General features: G+C 30.2%; 2 protein-coding genes across 2 annotated transcripts in view; one reads left to right on the top strand and one right to left on the bottom strand.

Annotated features, from left to right (window-relative positions):
• The window catches only part of LOC136978015 (protein SAAL1), a 53,637-nt gene extending 38,272 nt beyond the window's left edge, over positions 1-15,365 (top strand). The window contains exons 8-12 of the mRNA XM_067273654.1: positions 1,467-1,582; positions 2,922-3,045; positions 5,040-5,125; positions 13,616-13,786; positions 13,852-15,365. Coding sequence (XP_067129755.1) covers positions 1,467-1,582; positions 2,922-3,045; positions 5,040-5,125; positions 13,616-13,786; positions 13,852-14,069 — 715 coding nt within the window. The 3' untranslated portion in view covers positions 14,070-15,365. The remainder of the gene's footprint in view (positions 1-1,466; positions 1,583-2,921; positions 3,046-5,039; positions 5,126-13,615; positions 13,787-13,851) is intronic.
• Positions 1-15,406, bottom strand: part of Tfb1 (transcription factor B1) — a 106,251-nt gene that overhangs the window by 53,365 nt on the left and 37,480 nt on the right. The window lies entirely within an intron of this gene.

Raw genomic sequence — 15,406 nt, forward strand, 5'->3', positions numbered from 1 at the left:
TTTTCTTCTAAAATATTTATCACCTTTCATTTAGAAATTCTGATAGCAGTGATAGGCAAAAGCTGAATAAATAATATTGGTGTAAAATTAAAAAATCTATGAAATTGTAAAATAACTCATATCAGATGAATATGGAGTTTGCAGTACCATATTTGTTGAATTTTTGGTCAAAAGTTCACAAACAACAAGAGCATTGTGAGCATATACTCCACACAATACCTTTAGGAGGCACAGCTGTAAAGATTTAATGACATCATTTTTAAAACTTAACCAAAAAAAACTTTCTTACATGTACTTTGAATAAATAAAAAGTTTTTTCAATATTATTATACCGTTTTTTTTTTTTAAATTCACCTCGTAAATGTGGGACTCCATTATGCCCCACCCTGTATGTACATACAGATTAATCAAACAAACTTTAATCTAACACACATTAGTCTAGAGCTGCCAAGTCCAACCTGTGGACCACATGTGGCCCACTCAATGTTTTTGTGTGGCTCTTTTAAATATTTTTTTAACAAAGCTTAAAATGTATGAATGAAAATGACCTGAATGTTCCTGAATTATATGATAGACAGTGGCTTTTGGATTTATGTTTTCTTACAAATATCACAATGAAATTAATTGAACTTAATAAGCAGCTTCAAGATGAAAACAAATTGAGCACAGACTGTTATCAAAATATAAAAGCATTCATAGCAAAACTCAGACTTTATGAAAATCAGTTAGAATCAAAAACTACAATCCATCTTCCAAAATTACATAAATTTAATTAATAGTGACAAAACATTTTTATAAATATGCACAAGAAATTACTAATTTACTAAGGGACTTTCAAGAGAGATTTTTATTTTTAAAAATTTATTAGAATATATTTAATATTTTCTTATGTCCATTTGACATTGTTGTTGTGTAAATAATTTAAATTAAAATTTAGTTAAATACATTAAGGCAAAGAGTTATAATTCAATGTACTATATTAAATAAAATAAATAATATCCAATGATGCAAAGTTTTTTAATTCTTTATATATTAATATATGATAACATCCTAAAAATTGAAAAGAAGTCATATGTTTAAGATACTATTTCAGTTTCAGTACCCATTTTGTTTACATTTAAAATTCTTTTGGTGCATATAAATCTTTTGTTTGAGTGATAAAAGACAATAATTTTAAATTTTATTATAATTCGCATAATAATTTAGTTCCAGATATTAAAAATAACGTTTGAATTTAACTGTGTTATATTAAAATATCTAAACTGTTTTATTTAAATTAATGATAAAATTTTGATTCTGAATATAAGATTATAATGTAATATAACAAATGTAATATTAAAATATATAAATTAATGCAAAAATATAGATTTTATTTATGAATTTAAAATAAAAAAATAAATTATGTTTTAATTGAAATTATTTAATTCTAATAATAAAAAATAATCTAATATCTTTTTTTTTATTAGATTAATTCATGTGTGTATTACAAATGATGTATCAAGTGCTGAATGGATTAATTCCATTAAGAATAACAAAAATTTTATTGTATATATATCATTTATCTTAAAAAGTTCTTTAAATGGTAAAAATTTTATTTTACATTTATTTTTTTAGTTTCTAAAATATAGTGATAATATACTATAATTTGTTAAACTAATTAGAAGAATAAATATGCACAAATTTATAATAATTATTTTAACTGATTAATTTCTAAACGTTTTTTGTTGTTTGTTGTAAAGCTGACTTTTACTGTCTTTTATTAGTCTTTTTTTTATTTCCTGTTAATAATAATAGCTATTTTAAGCCTCAAAAACAGTTATGGAAAATTGCCAGTCCCTAAAGGAAAATACAGTAGAACGTCGTTTATCCGAATCAATTGGGGACTGGGGTTGTTCGGATAACCGATTGTGTACAAAAAAATATATTAACCTATCCGATGTTGAAATTTTTCTCCGTTGTGTGTTGCTTCATGTTGAATTTTCGTTGATTTTAAGCCTAACGAAAATTTTTATTATAATAATCGAGGCTATTGTATCGTTAAAAATTATTTCTTTATTTTGTACAAACAAAATAAATATATTGAAAAATATAAAAACAAAAAAAATTATACTTTAGAAGTTAATTTAGTATCAAAAACGTTCGATTCAGCACGACACAGTCTGACTGGAAAGCTTTTGTTTAGCCGGCTTTTGGATAAACGACGCTCTACTGTACTGGTATAAACAAAAGAATTGAGAAATATATGTAAAATGCTTCTTAAGTTTTTACATTTTGTTTAAAAAATACAAAAACATTAATGGCCAGTGGCTAAAGTCATATGTCTAATACATTGGTTACTAAATCTGTTGTTGGCTTTTTATGGATGACTAATCCAGATGAATTATTCATCTGCTTTGTAAAAAAGGGCTGATGGAAATTATAATTTAATAAAATAAAAATTACATTACAGATACTAGACATATCTTCATAACTCGCCATGTCCAATCACCAAGAACAACTATTCTCCACTGTTTTACATATTTGTGTAGAGTAGTAGCCTACAAAGAAAGGTCATTTCTGCAGTGAAGAATAGTTGTTCCTAGTGATTGAACATGGTGAGCAATGAAGATATGTCTAGTATCTGTAATGTAATTTTTACTTTATTAAAAAAAAATATATTCATCTGCTTGCTCAATAATAAACCAAACATGAATGAATACAAAATAAATCTTCTTAGCGCTTTTAAAAAAGAAATACTATGACTTCTAATGTAGTTTTTACAAAACTAAAACATACTACTAAACAAACTAATGTACATGTATGTCATAGTTTTCCTATATAATATATATTTTGGGTTTTGTATGTAAAGTATATACAGTTCAATTTTTCATATATTAATACTAATACTTTCATTTTATTTAATTCAAAATTAAATTTTTCAGGTGAACTATTAAAGGGTACACTTAAATTAATTTATTGCATTTTGGATAAAGATGAAACGTTTTGTAAAGAATGGAATATGCAAGAATTAATTGGAGTAGTTATTGAAAGTGGAAAACAGTTGTTGTAAGTAATATTTGTATTAGTCAGATACAGTGCACTTTTTCTAATCTGAACTAATTGCTTTAGGAGATTGTTTTGGATTAATGGCATTATATTTTCCTATATAATACAATTAATTTGAAATGGAAGGAAAAAGAACTCTAGACAAATGCATATACTGGTAGTTTGAAAAATTTTTATAATGTATTTAATATATATTTTTGTGAAAATGTATGGTACATGATTTACAATTTTATCATGTTTTTAAAAAGTAATCTGTGATTTCTTTTTATTTCTTAATATCATTATCAATATCATATTACAAACAAAATTACTTCCAATTAAGCAGAGTTTTGATTAGAAAACATACAGTATATCTGCAAACAAGCCACAACTCTTTATAGAATATAATTTTGGTAAACTTTCATTAATTCAAAGTCAGTAGATTTTGTTGTCATTTCCTATAGATATTCACATTATATTGCATGCATTAATTCAAAATTTAAGATACTTTTGGATAATTCAAGAGATAAAGTAAAGTATGCATTACAAATGACAATTTTTTACATAAATAACAATAAAGCTGGCTTGACTGACAGATCTAATTAACCTAGCCATATCTTATTGCTTATTTTCTTTTCTTTTTTAATCTACAGTGGAGTTTTCTTGAAATATTAGCTGCCATTTTGTTGGATTTCTTTATATGGAACATTTTATATAGAAATTTTTTGATAATTTGACAAAAAACAGAAATTTAAATTATCCAAAGTCTCAGAATATGAACAAGAGTTTATTGTATATAACAAAAATTTAATTCTTCTTATAATTGTATCTTGATAAAAAAAAAAAAGGATCTTTAATAGTTTGATTATCATTTATATATTTGTTTAATTCAACCATATTGAATAAATATATATTTTTGAAGAATTATATTAAAAATTACATGTATTAAGATTTTAATTTGTGGTCTTCCTTTAATAATTAATATTTATAATTATATTTAATTATTTTATATCCTATTTTCATACAAGAAAAATAATTTTCTGCTAAGATACAATTTCAAATAAAATATAAAATTTTAGAATTACTTAATATTATCAAGAATTTATCATTCAAATACTTTTAAATTTGTCATGGTCAAATAACTCTTAAGAATTATATGTTAATAAGAATTTCTTTTTGTTTATTTCAGTAATTTTCAACAATGTATTTTGATGGAAACTTGATAGTTTTATTATTCAATGCTCAAATAATAAATTGATATGTTTGAATAGCTTCTTGATTACTCAGTGATCAATTAATTTCAATAGCTGAATATATATGGGGTTCCTTAAGTTCTTTACATACATTTATCACAGGTACTTTTTTTTTTTTAACTCTTTCCACCCTGTGGGCACTAAGAGGGCCTCTTTTTAGCAGGCCCATTATAGATTCAGCCGGGTGGTGAATGATGGGGCCCAACATATCTGGAGGGTCCACCCCCAAAAAATTCCTGGGGATTTTTCAACCCATTCAGATTTGATATTGGGTTCCCCAGAGCAGTAGGCTGCCACCTTAACCACTAGGCCATTCGGCTGTCATTATCACAGGTACTGTACTATATATCATAAATTGGCTCAGAATTTCAATTTTTTTACATTCCAAAATATAAATATTTGACTAAAGTTAATATATTTCTACTAAAGAATAAATGCATGAAATTTAATTATACTAAATTATTTTTTCATTTATAAGTACTAGAATGATTATCATCTTAAACAAAATCTACTGCAACATTGGAAATTGATGGTATACAGTTGGGTGCCTTTTCTGCAACCCACAATATTGTTTTAACTTTATTCTGTTGTATCCATAAAGATGGAGGACAAGTAAGGTTAAAAGCACTTGGATTATAATATGTTTTAATAAAATATTGTTTATGAAAGTTTGATAAATTGAACCTTAGACTTCAGGTTTTTTTTTTCTTTTTTTCTTTTGAAAAGTGTATTTACATGTAATAAAAAATATTCTATTTTCAGAACTCTAAATGATTATAAGGCTCTAGATGAATTTTGGCACACATTATACTTTCTTTTACAGCAGGAAAATATTCATTTCAACTTGGGTAAGGCATATTGTCATAAATTATTTATTGATAAATATTGTTTAAATATCTTTTAATACATAGCATATATTTTTTATAATTGTTCAAATTCTTCATAAAATTACAAATTTTAATTGAAAATTTTTAAATGATAAGAAACTATCATGTAACATATTTGCACCTTACAGATCTGATGTCTTGGATCATGATAAAACTTTTGTTATACTCCAATATTAACATATCCATCAGACAAAAGCATTATTTACATAACCTTTTCATTTCAAAGATAGGTTATAATCATTCATTTGTGGCATATATTCCAAAAATAAACAATTCATCAAGTATACTTTCGTATGCTGTGACAAAGTCATGGTATCTGTTCTATGCTATATTTTTGCCTTGAGTTTGTACTCGAAACATAATCTTTTTCTTGTTTTATTTGTTTTTGTTTTCTTTACTTCTTTTCAGTTAAAGTTTCACTAGAAGCATAATAAGTCAATTATTTTCATAACTTATTTCTTGATCATCACACTTGATGACAATGAAATAAGTTATAAAATTTAATAGAATTATAATTAATGACAGTATTCTTTTATATAACACACTATCCACTTTATAAATATACAATGAAAACATTCGAGGTTTATTATTTTTTTAATAGCTGCAATGGTTCTTTTTTCAGACATATCTTTTACCTGCATCTCAACTTGAATAGCCTAAATGGCAGCTATTCTAACATCAGAGAGAGAATTCAAACATCTATTAGTTTTATGAGTTTATTTATTTTTTATTAAAATTGCAGGAAAAGAATTAATTCAAAAGTATAAGAAAGAAATTTATCAGAAAATTGTAATATTATACATTTTTATTGTTCTTTTTCTACTTTATAATACTTTAGATTGTACTTACAAAAATCATGCAAAAAATGCATTGAGTGCACCTAATAAAACAATTTGTTGAAAATTTCATTTTTGTTGTATATTCCCACATGAAAACAAATTTCCTTTACATCGAAAAATTTCTCTTTGTTAATGAATTTTGATACATACCATGTACATGTCAGAATTTCTTTAAAAATTAGCAAAGACAGTTAGTGATGAAGTAAAAATACATTCTCTTATACATCTTGGAAACTTATTTCTCATTGCTGCTCTAACTAGTACATGGCATTTTGTAGATGAGAATTTAATTGTTTCACCTGCCAATAAGAACAAACATCACAGTTGACACAAAGGTGTGTACTTCTGCAGAATCACCTTTAACATGCATGTAGACTAAATGTTTTTATCATGGAATATTTCATCATACAAAGCACCATTAGTTTGTCTTCATTGTGAACCCAGCATTAACAAAAATTTGTTTTCTGCAACATTGGAGTTGATGACTTATTTTGTTTTTAGTGAAACATTAAAATAATTTTAGTTACTATATTTTAATTTAATGTAATTAAATTAAATTAATTGCAACAAAAAATAAACAAATGAAATCAGAAAAAATTCTATGCCTCAGGTATAAACACAACACCAAAATATAGTATAGAACAAATACCACAATAGAATACTTTGTTGCATTGCTACCAAAGTACATGTTGAAAAAATTTTGTAAAGACTGGAACAAATAATAATCTGAGGGTGCCTGATCTGACAAATATGGTTGGTGTGATAGCACATCCCGTCTAAGCTGTAACAGTTTCTGACAAGTTACCAAACTTGTGTGAAATTTGGAATTATCATGGTAAAACACTACACCTTTTTTGTTGATCAATTCTGGCCTTTTCTGTTTGATGATATTACTCAATTTGTTTACTCAACAGCAGTACACTTTCGAATCAATTGTTAAATTGTCTGGTAAAAGCTCAAAAAAAATTCCTTAAAATCCCACCAAAGAGAGCATCTCTTTTTAAGAACGTGTGGAACCCCTATATCAAGCTTTGAAGTGAAACCAATCTGTTTCAAGTAGTCATAAACAGTTCAATTCTACAAATTTAATCTCTTAGTGATTTCATGTGTTGTTATTTGGCAGTTTGCTTAAATCAGTAGCTTTATTTTGTTTTCATTGGCTTCAACTGGCCATCCAGAATGTGGTGCATCTTCATTATTGAAATTGCCAGAACGAAATTTTATGAACCAGTTTTGGCACTGTCTTTCTCTTAATACATCTTCTCCATACATGTACCACAAATTTTTTCTTACTTGAACAGCATTTTGATTTTTTGGTAATAAAAAAGCAAAACATGCCAAAACTGATGCTTTCCATTTACCATATTTGATGGGACAGTGAAAAAAAAACAATTGTACAGAATCAAACAAAATTTTTTACAAATAAGCCTTAAAATGTCAGCTGTCGAAGTATATAATGAAAATGTGGTTTAAAATAAAATTGGCTGCTAAAAATACACCTAATTCCTTTAGTAATAAAAAAACGAAATTACTTTCCGAATAACCCAATATATTGTAGCAGTTAAAATTGAAAGACATTTATTTTGACAAAGATACTATGCAAATAAACAAAATTGAACCAAAACAAAATAATACAAAAACTAATTCTAAGAAATGTCTTATGGCAAAGCAAATCTCAAATGTTCTCTCTCTATTGGCTAAGAGCCTAGTTCTAAAAGTGTCCACTTGGAGGGGAATTCCATTTTGTTTCTTCCTTAAGATGTCTTCATCAGATATATTGTATAATTTTATCCTGATGACATGGATGATTTTTGTGTTAGGGAAAGCTGAAATATCATAGGACACTGATATGACTTGGTATGGCCTAAAGTAGCAGCACAAAGAATTTTTCGAAACTTCCTAGTTGCCAGATTGAAACTTATCATCTTGATGACCTGTGCAAGTTTATGGTGCCTGGTGTTGATGGATGTCTTAACACCACTTATCATGATCCTGGGCCAACAGGCCTTCTCTAAACAAGTGTAGACTGATGTGGATGCTGCTGGGGTCAGCTGTGAAGGAAGAATGGAAAATATTGTCATCTTTTGTTTGGAGAAAATATAAGGGAAGGTGACTAAAGACAACATTTGGTCCAATTGAATCGTTCTGTAAGCTCATAGATCTAGGGCAGCATTTTTCAAAGTGGGCAATAATGCCCCCTTGTTGGGTGGTGAGTAAATCTAGGGGATGCTGGGGGGCAGGGTACTGAACAGTGACCAAAGGCAAAAGTTGGGGTCACTGACAGCCATTCCCTTTCCTCTGTTAAACTGATAAGAGGAAACACTGTGTTTAATGGTTTCCAGATGTTGAAAACAAGGAACAGTAAGGACACAAAGTGTGAGATTCATAGAAAAGTTTTCCTAAGAATATTTCCAATCCTTTCTCACACAAGAGAAAATGAGTTAGGAGGCGTTGGATATAACTTTATTGAACAAAGGGGGTGGTGGATCGACATCAAAGTACATCCACCTACCATTCCCCTAGATCAGTGATTCCCAAACGAAAAAGTTTGGGAATCACTGATCTAGGGGAATGGTAGGTGGATGTCCTCTGATGCATGTGCCAAAGATGGAGAGTATTTTCTGAATTAAATGAATAAGAAATGGTTGGTCTTATGTCACTAATCAGCCTCATTGGTGCACTATTTTTCATAATAATGTCACTGAACAGAAAATTGGCAAGACTGATAGTTGTCCATAGTTCAGGTATGGTATAATGGTTCAGGTAATCAATAAATGGTAATGATTGATGAATGAATGATTGGTAATAGTAATGATTGATAATCCATTTATTGCCTGACAGTAATGTAGTGAAACAGTCCAAGAACTGCCAATGGTGTCAAAAGTTCTCTTGGTAGAGGAATCTATAAAAGTTGCCAAGCCAATATCAATGTTGCAAGCCTTTTCCTCAAGCATTCTTGGCATTCCGTGATATATTGTTACAAGATGATTTATTTCTCTCCAATAATGGTTACAAGCATAACCAATGTTATTGTGGTAAGCTTCCAAAACAGAATGGTGAGAGACTGGAATAATGAGGTGCCAAGATGGACCAGATGAATCATAGCTTCATCAAATACCTGGTAATGTTGAAGCAGAGAGGTGATAAACTTCAGGACCACTTCATTAGCCTGCTGAATGAATCTATGATAATTTTCACCTCCTTAATTAAAGGAACTTTGACTGGGCTATGAGAGAATATCAGCTTCCAGATGTTTCTGCCCAGATTTGTTTACAATACTTATATTTGTATATACTTGTATATACAGATCCCATTAGCTCAAAGGGTCGTAGAGTCTGACTAACAAACATAGCAAATAGTAATCCATTATCATTCAAAAAGGATGTTCACATAGATATGGCTGGCACTTTTTAATGGCCCAGATAATGGAAAAGCATTCCTTCTCCATCATTGAATAGTTTGATTCTGCTTTCATAGAAGATGCAGACAACAGTGGCTATGGACTTATTATATATCTCAGTCAATATGTTAAGATTGAAGTGGCCCAGGTTCCCAACTAAGTGAATCTTGTAATCAGTTGAGACCTCTTATTGCTCAGGATCCTACTAGATGTTGCTAGTCTTCAGGAATGAGGTGAGCAGCTTGGCAATCTTTGTGAATCACTCAATGAAGCAATGATTAACTTGCCAGTTTGAAGCTTCCTAGATCTTTGTTTGAGTTAGTCAGTGTTGGAAACTCAAGGACACCCATAGCTTTTCAGGGACAGACTGAATCTCTTTTCTGTCAACAAGATAGATGAGAATCTGGAGACTGGACCAGTTGTAATTTGTTTATCAGAAACATTCAAGGACAGTTTTGTCAATTGTCCTTGTTGCAAGAGAAGCCAAAATGATGGGACAAATACAACCATGTCCTGAAGATAACAAAGACAGATGTTTCACCTAAGGTCCCATAACAGTTCATCTATGGATGGACTATTATGGGGTCTTTAGTGGAGTCTACATAGCTTAAATGTTGCTATTCATTGCAGAGCCAGAACAGAAGAGTCTAATTCTCATAACTTATCAAGGTGACAAAGACTGCCTTCTTTCGAAGTTGCTCATCAACCTTAATTTGCCAATAACTGAACTTTTAAATCTATCAACACTTAGACTGCCTGCAAGAACTACTACTAGGACACTAGATTCTTCCTCTTGGGAGCTGATACAATCTTTCTTGGTTAATGGCATTTAACTTTTCAACACAGAACTGCTATTTACCAGAGTGTTTGTTAATCAAAATGATTGAATTGGCCCTTGGAGACTCATTAGATTGTATTATAGTACACCTAACTCTTAACTAACAGTTCATTGACCTCTTCTTCAATAATATTGGGTGTATAAATATGACTCTGCCTTTTTTAATAGATGGCGATAGTAGTACTGCTTGCATGCAACTTAATCTGGCAATACTTTTATTTAAAAGGTTTGACAGCATTCTTCAAAAATAAATCTGATACATCTGTTTAAAGTATAAACAATAATTATTTTTATTTGATTAAAAATGTTGAGTTTTGTGCTAGGAAGACAGCATTTGTGGGAAATTTTACTTTATTATTTTATTTCAAAGAAAACTGCAGCAGAAACATGTCATTGTTGGAAATTTATGGTAAACATGCTCCATCTAATACAACATGCAAAGAATTGTTTTGACAGTTTAAAAATAATGATTTTGATACACATGACAAAGAGTATGGAAAACCACCAAAAAAATTCCAAGATGAAGATCCTTGCCAAACACAACTGGAATTGGCTGCTGCTTTAAATGTTACCCAACCATGCATTTCCCAATGTCTACATGCAATGGGAATGGTTCAAAAGCAGGAAATTGGGTCCCATATGAATTGAAAGAAAGAGACATTGAATGTCAAAAAACCATAGGCAAATTATTGCTCCAAAGACAAAAGGGAAAAGGTTTTCTGTTGCGAATTGTTACTGGAGATGAAAAATGGATTCACTTTGACAATCCTAAATGACCAAAGGCATGGGTGCGTCCGGATGAACCAGGTCCATCAATGCTAAAACAGAATATTCATGGAAATAAGGTTATGTTGTATATCTGGTGGGACCAAAAGGGTGTAGTATACTATGAGCTGTTGCAAGTCAGACAATCAATTCTAAACATTACAAACAACAGTTAATCAAATTGAACAAAGCATTGGAGCAAAAATGTCCAAAATATGCCAAAAGACACAACACGGTTATTTTCCAACATGACAATGCTCTCCCACATGTTGCAAGACCAGTCAAGGAAACTTTATAAGCACTTCGCTGGGATGTATTACCCCACCTGCTATATTCTCCAGATGTTGTTCCTTTAGATTACCATTTGTTTCGATCCATGCAGAGTGACCTATCAGGAAAGCAGTTCAGATCTTATAAGGATATCCAAAATTGGGTTGATTGCTTCAAAACAACCAGACTTCTTCCTTCATGGAATCCATTTGCTACAACATTCACCCATCTGGATTATGATGGAATCTAGATGGGCAAATGCTATAGCTTCTGATGAAAAATACTTTGAATAAATCTTTTGTTTATTTTTAAAATGAAAGAATGTCTTATATTCTGAAAAAAGGTAGAGTCATATTTATACACCAATAATAATTATTAAATGCCCAAGAGGATCCAAAGTGTTAATTTTTGGCATCCTCTTGGGCTTGAACTTTGTGTTTGCCAAACTGAAGCCCAATACTTGCTGGAGGACTTTTCTAGTGTTGCAGGGCAACTGGCCTAGTGTCCCCCAGTAATGAAGGGAGTCATAAATAGATTGTGATGAAGCAGCAACAGGTTGAAATCTCCTCAGCAATTTTAATAGTACTACCAGACATGTCTGGCTTGATTGTAGTCAAAATAAATGAGTGAATATCCATTATTTTGAGTGTAGTTCAATAAGTCCAAAGCTGCTGTCAGCAGTGTGCAGATGTCAGTGTGTCTCAACCAGTTTGTTGATCCACTAGTGATGTCAACAGGCATTTTCTAGGCTTTTACAATGTTGATCATTCCATTCTCTTGGCCAGAAATGATGGCAAGAATATTGGTGTGATTCTGATGTTCTTCTTAGACAATAAGAATTAGTATTACTAGGTGAAATTTCTCTTCATCAAAATTGACCACACTGTTCATCAGTTGGCAGAAAGTAGGGGTTCAACCTACTTGATGGGTTTTAGACTTCTGCTTATTTCATCACCACTTGCTGTTACATTGAGAAGTTGAAACTTTGGGACTAGCAAGATGTTGAGCAACATATTCTTCATAAAATTTTTAATATATTCAAGTTGCTCATTATCAGACATGTTGGCCTCTTGGCATAAAGAAAGGACATCTTGGATGTATGACTCACTGTCCTTGCCTGGGAGTTTTGCTCAGATAGTTTGGCATGTCAAGTGGGACTTTGCCTGTCTCTGAAAGTTTCACAGATGACAGGCTAATTTGTCTTTCATTGTTTGCAAATCAGTGTCTAGCAAGCTTGATCTCACTGCCCCATTTATTTTATTGGGTAATATATTCAGTCTTCCAGCTAACATCAGGTATCTTTGATTCTATCATTGTGGAAGACTGGAAGTTCTTGGCATATCAGTGATGGTAGATTATAGATTGAGCAACTGACATTTAGAATATATTAGAAGTGCTGGTATATTGACACAGACCTGATATGCTTTCTGTCAGGATTTTTGTTCTTTGAGCACTAATCTCTGAGGTCTTCTGCTTGTCCTTGACTTGACTGATTGGTGAGAGAAGTAGAGTACTTCTACTTCTATTCAAATTCATTTTTGATGGAGGTGCCAATAATAGCTAAAGTCTAAAGGCATTTATTTTGACAAAGACACTATAAAAATAAACAAAATTTTACTAAAATAACACAAAGCTCATTTAAAAAACAAACAGAATAACTTTTAACAAAAGTAGTTCAATTTAAACATTTTGTGTTGGAGTCATCAAACACTTCTCTAGACAAAACTGTGAATGTCAAATGTCCAAGTTCTCTAAACATTGAGTTCAAATGTCAGCTCTATATTATGGTCCCTCGGTAATGAGGTAAAGAGCCCAGAAATTCAAAAAGTGTTCAGTCAGAAAGGAACATCCATTTTAATATTAAAGTTATTTAATATGAAATGCAAAACCTGGAGATGACCTACAATAATGGAAATTTTAATTTTTCCAAAAACATTTCTGTGTTCAGTAACTGTCTGGTAGGTCATAGTGCTGTCACTCAACAATTTTAATCATTGACTATAAGACAAAAGATTTGTTGCTTGTTACTCTATTTTCTACTTTCATACTGACTCTTGTTGCATGACCTTGGCTTTAGATAGCTCCTCATCTCTCGTTCAAGCTGACATTAATTAGCTGACATCAAATGTCTGAGTCTAATCATAACAGATAGCATTGGTAATACATGACACTTCAAACAACTGATTTACTTTAAATTCTATTATTTCTTCTACAATTTCATATGTTAACATGAATTCATGTTAACATATGAAAGTATTCATGAAAATATTTTCAAATTTAATGTAAAATGCAGACAATTCTATTATATATTCATTGTTAATACATTTTTAACCTAATAGAAGAAAACTTCAATCCTATTTATGAAGTGTTCAGCCATTATATTCTGAAACATAAAGAAAATGAAAACTTGTTACCTCACTCGGACAGCTTTACTGCCGTTGCAGCTGCCATATCCATTTTTATTATTTTGTATAGTTCTAAAATTGATGAAAGACATTCACTTAATGCAGGTAAGTAGTTATTTGATTGATACATAATTTCATCATAAATTAATTAAATAACATTTGATTTGCAGATCATTGTTTAAGGTATATTAAAAAAATGTTTGAAATTGTTAAAAAAATTGTTATCAAGAAAGAAACAATGGAGGAGCAAAATTCTGTCAACAAGAAAATGATTTCTGAATCTGTGTTAAATGATTATTCTATAGATATCACGGAAGATTTGCGTCACCTTTATATTTTACACGATTCGCTAAACGACTTATGCAATTTAATGAATAGTTCAACATGATAAGAACTTTAATGGCTGAATTACAAATGTGCAAGTTTTTCCTTCCATAAATCAGAATTTTTTTAATATGCTTGTATCTGTACAATATAAAAAGTAATGAGCATTAATACTAAATTAAATAAATAAATTTTTGAACATTAAAAATTTTTTACAGCTAATTCTTTATTTATAAACATCCTCTTAATTTAATTTTGCTCTTTAGTCAATCAGTCAAATCTTTATTAATACAGTAGTACTTTTGTACCATGCCCAGTTATGCATGGCACTGCTGGTATGCTAATTAGGCACTAAGAGTTCTTTTTTTCATATGCATTGTAGGGTTTGGCCAGGCCCACAATAAGTCCTGTCCACCCCAACATATCTGGGGCAGACTGCCTATGAAAAATTGCTGGTGCTTCTTATCTGGACCTCACAGAGTGGAAAACTGACACCTTTATGCTAGGACTATCCAGCTGTCCAAAATTTAATCATGAACAGTCTTACTGCATGAAACATTGATCAATCATAGAAAAAATAATAGATTTTAAAGTAAATCAGTTGTTTGAAGTGTCATGTATTACCAATGTTACCTGTTATGATTAGACTCAGACATTCGATGTCAGCTTGAACAAGAAATGAGGAGCCAAAGTCATACAACAAGAGTCAGTATGAAAGTAGAAAATAGAATAGTAAGCAACAAATCTTTTGTCTTAAAGACAAAAGATTTGTTGCTTACTGCTCTATTCAATGATCAGTTAGTCTCTAGTCAATAATTAAAATTGTTGAGTCAAAGCACAGTTACTGAACATAGAAATGTTTTTGGAAAAATTAATATTTCTGTTATTGTATACCATCTCTTGTGTTTGCATTTCCTATTCAGGTCATCTTGTGTGGAAAATTTATTCACTCGTATATATCGCAATAGCCTAACTTGAACTAAACATAAAAAACTGTGAGGATCCAGATCAGATTTGAACCTGCATTTCTCACTTATAAGATTTTCTTGTCACAATAGATAATTGAACACAAGAATTGCTTCTTAATGAGCTTTAATGAATATTCTTATCATTATGGGAAACAATTTTAAGAGAAAAACTTCAAAGTTGACTATAAACATTGAAAAAAATTCATTTCTGAAAAAGGCTAAAATACAATTTGTAGTTAAATGTATTGTGATGATAAATCAAATCAGTAAAACTAAAATATAAGACAATGGATTCCATTTCTTGTGATAGATCCAATAAAGGAAGATTGTATGTAAATTTGTTAAAGTGTACAAATAATGTAACTATGCATAATAAAAGTTTTCAGTCTGAATGTAGTTAAATTTATTTTATGCAAAAATGCCAGAAATGTTT

Source organism: Centruroides vittatus, unplaced genomic scaffold (assembly GCF_030686945.1).
Source record: "Centruroides vittatus isolate TY-2023 unplaced genomic scaffold, ASM3068694v2 contig_484, whole genome shotgun sequence".
Lineage (NCBI taxonomy): Eukaryota > Metazoa > Arthropoda > Arachnida > Scorpiones > Buthidae > Centruroides > Centruroides vittatus.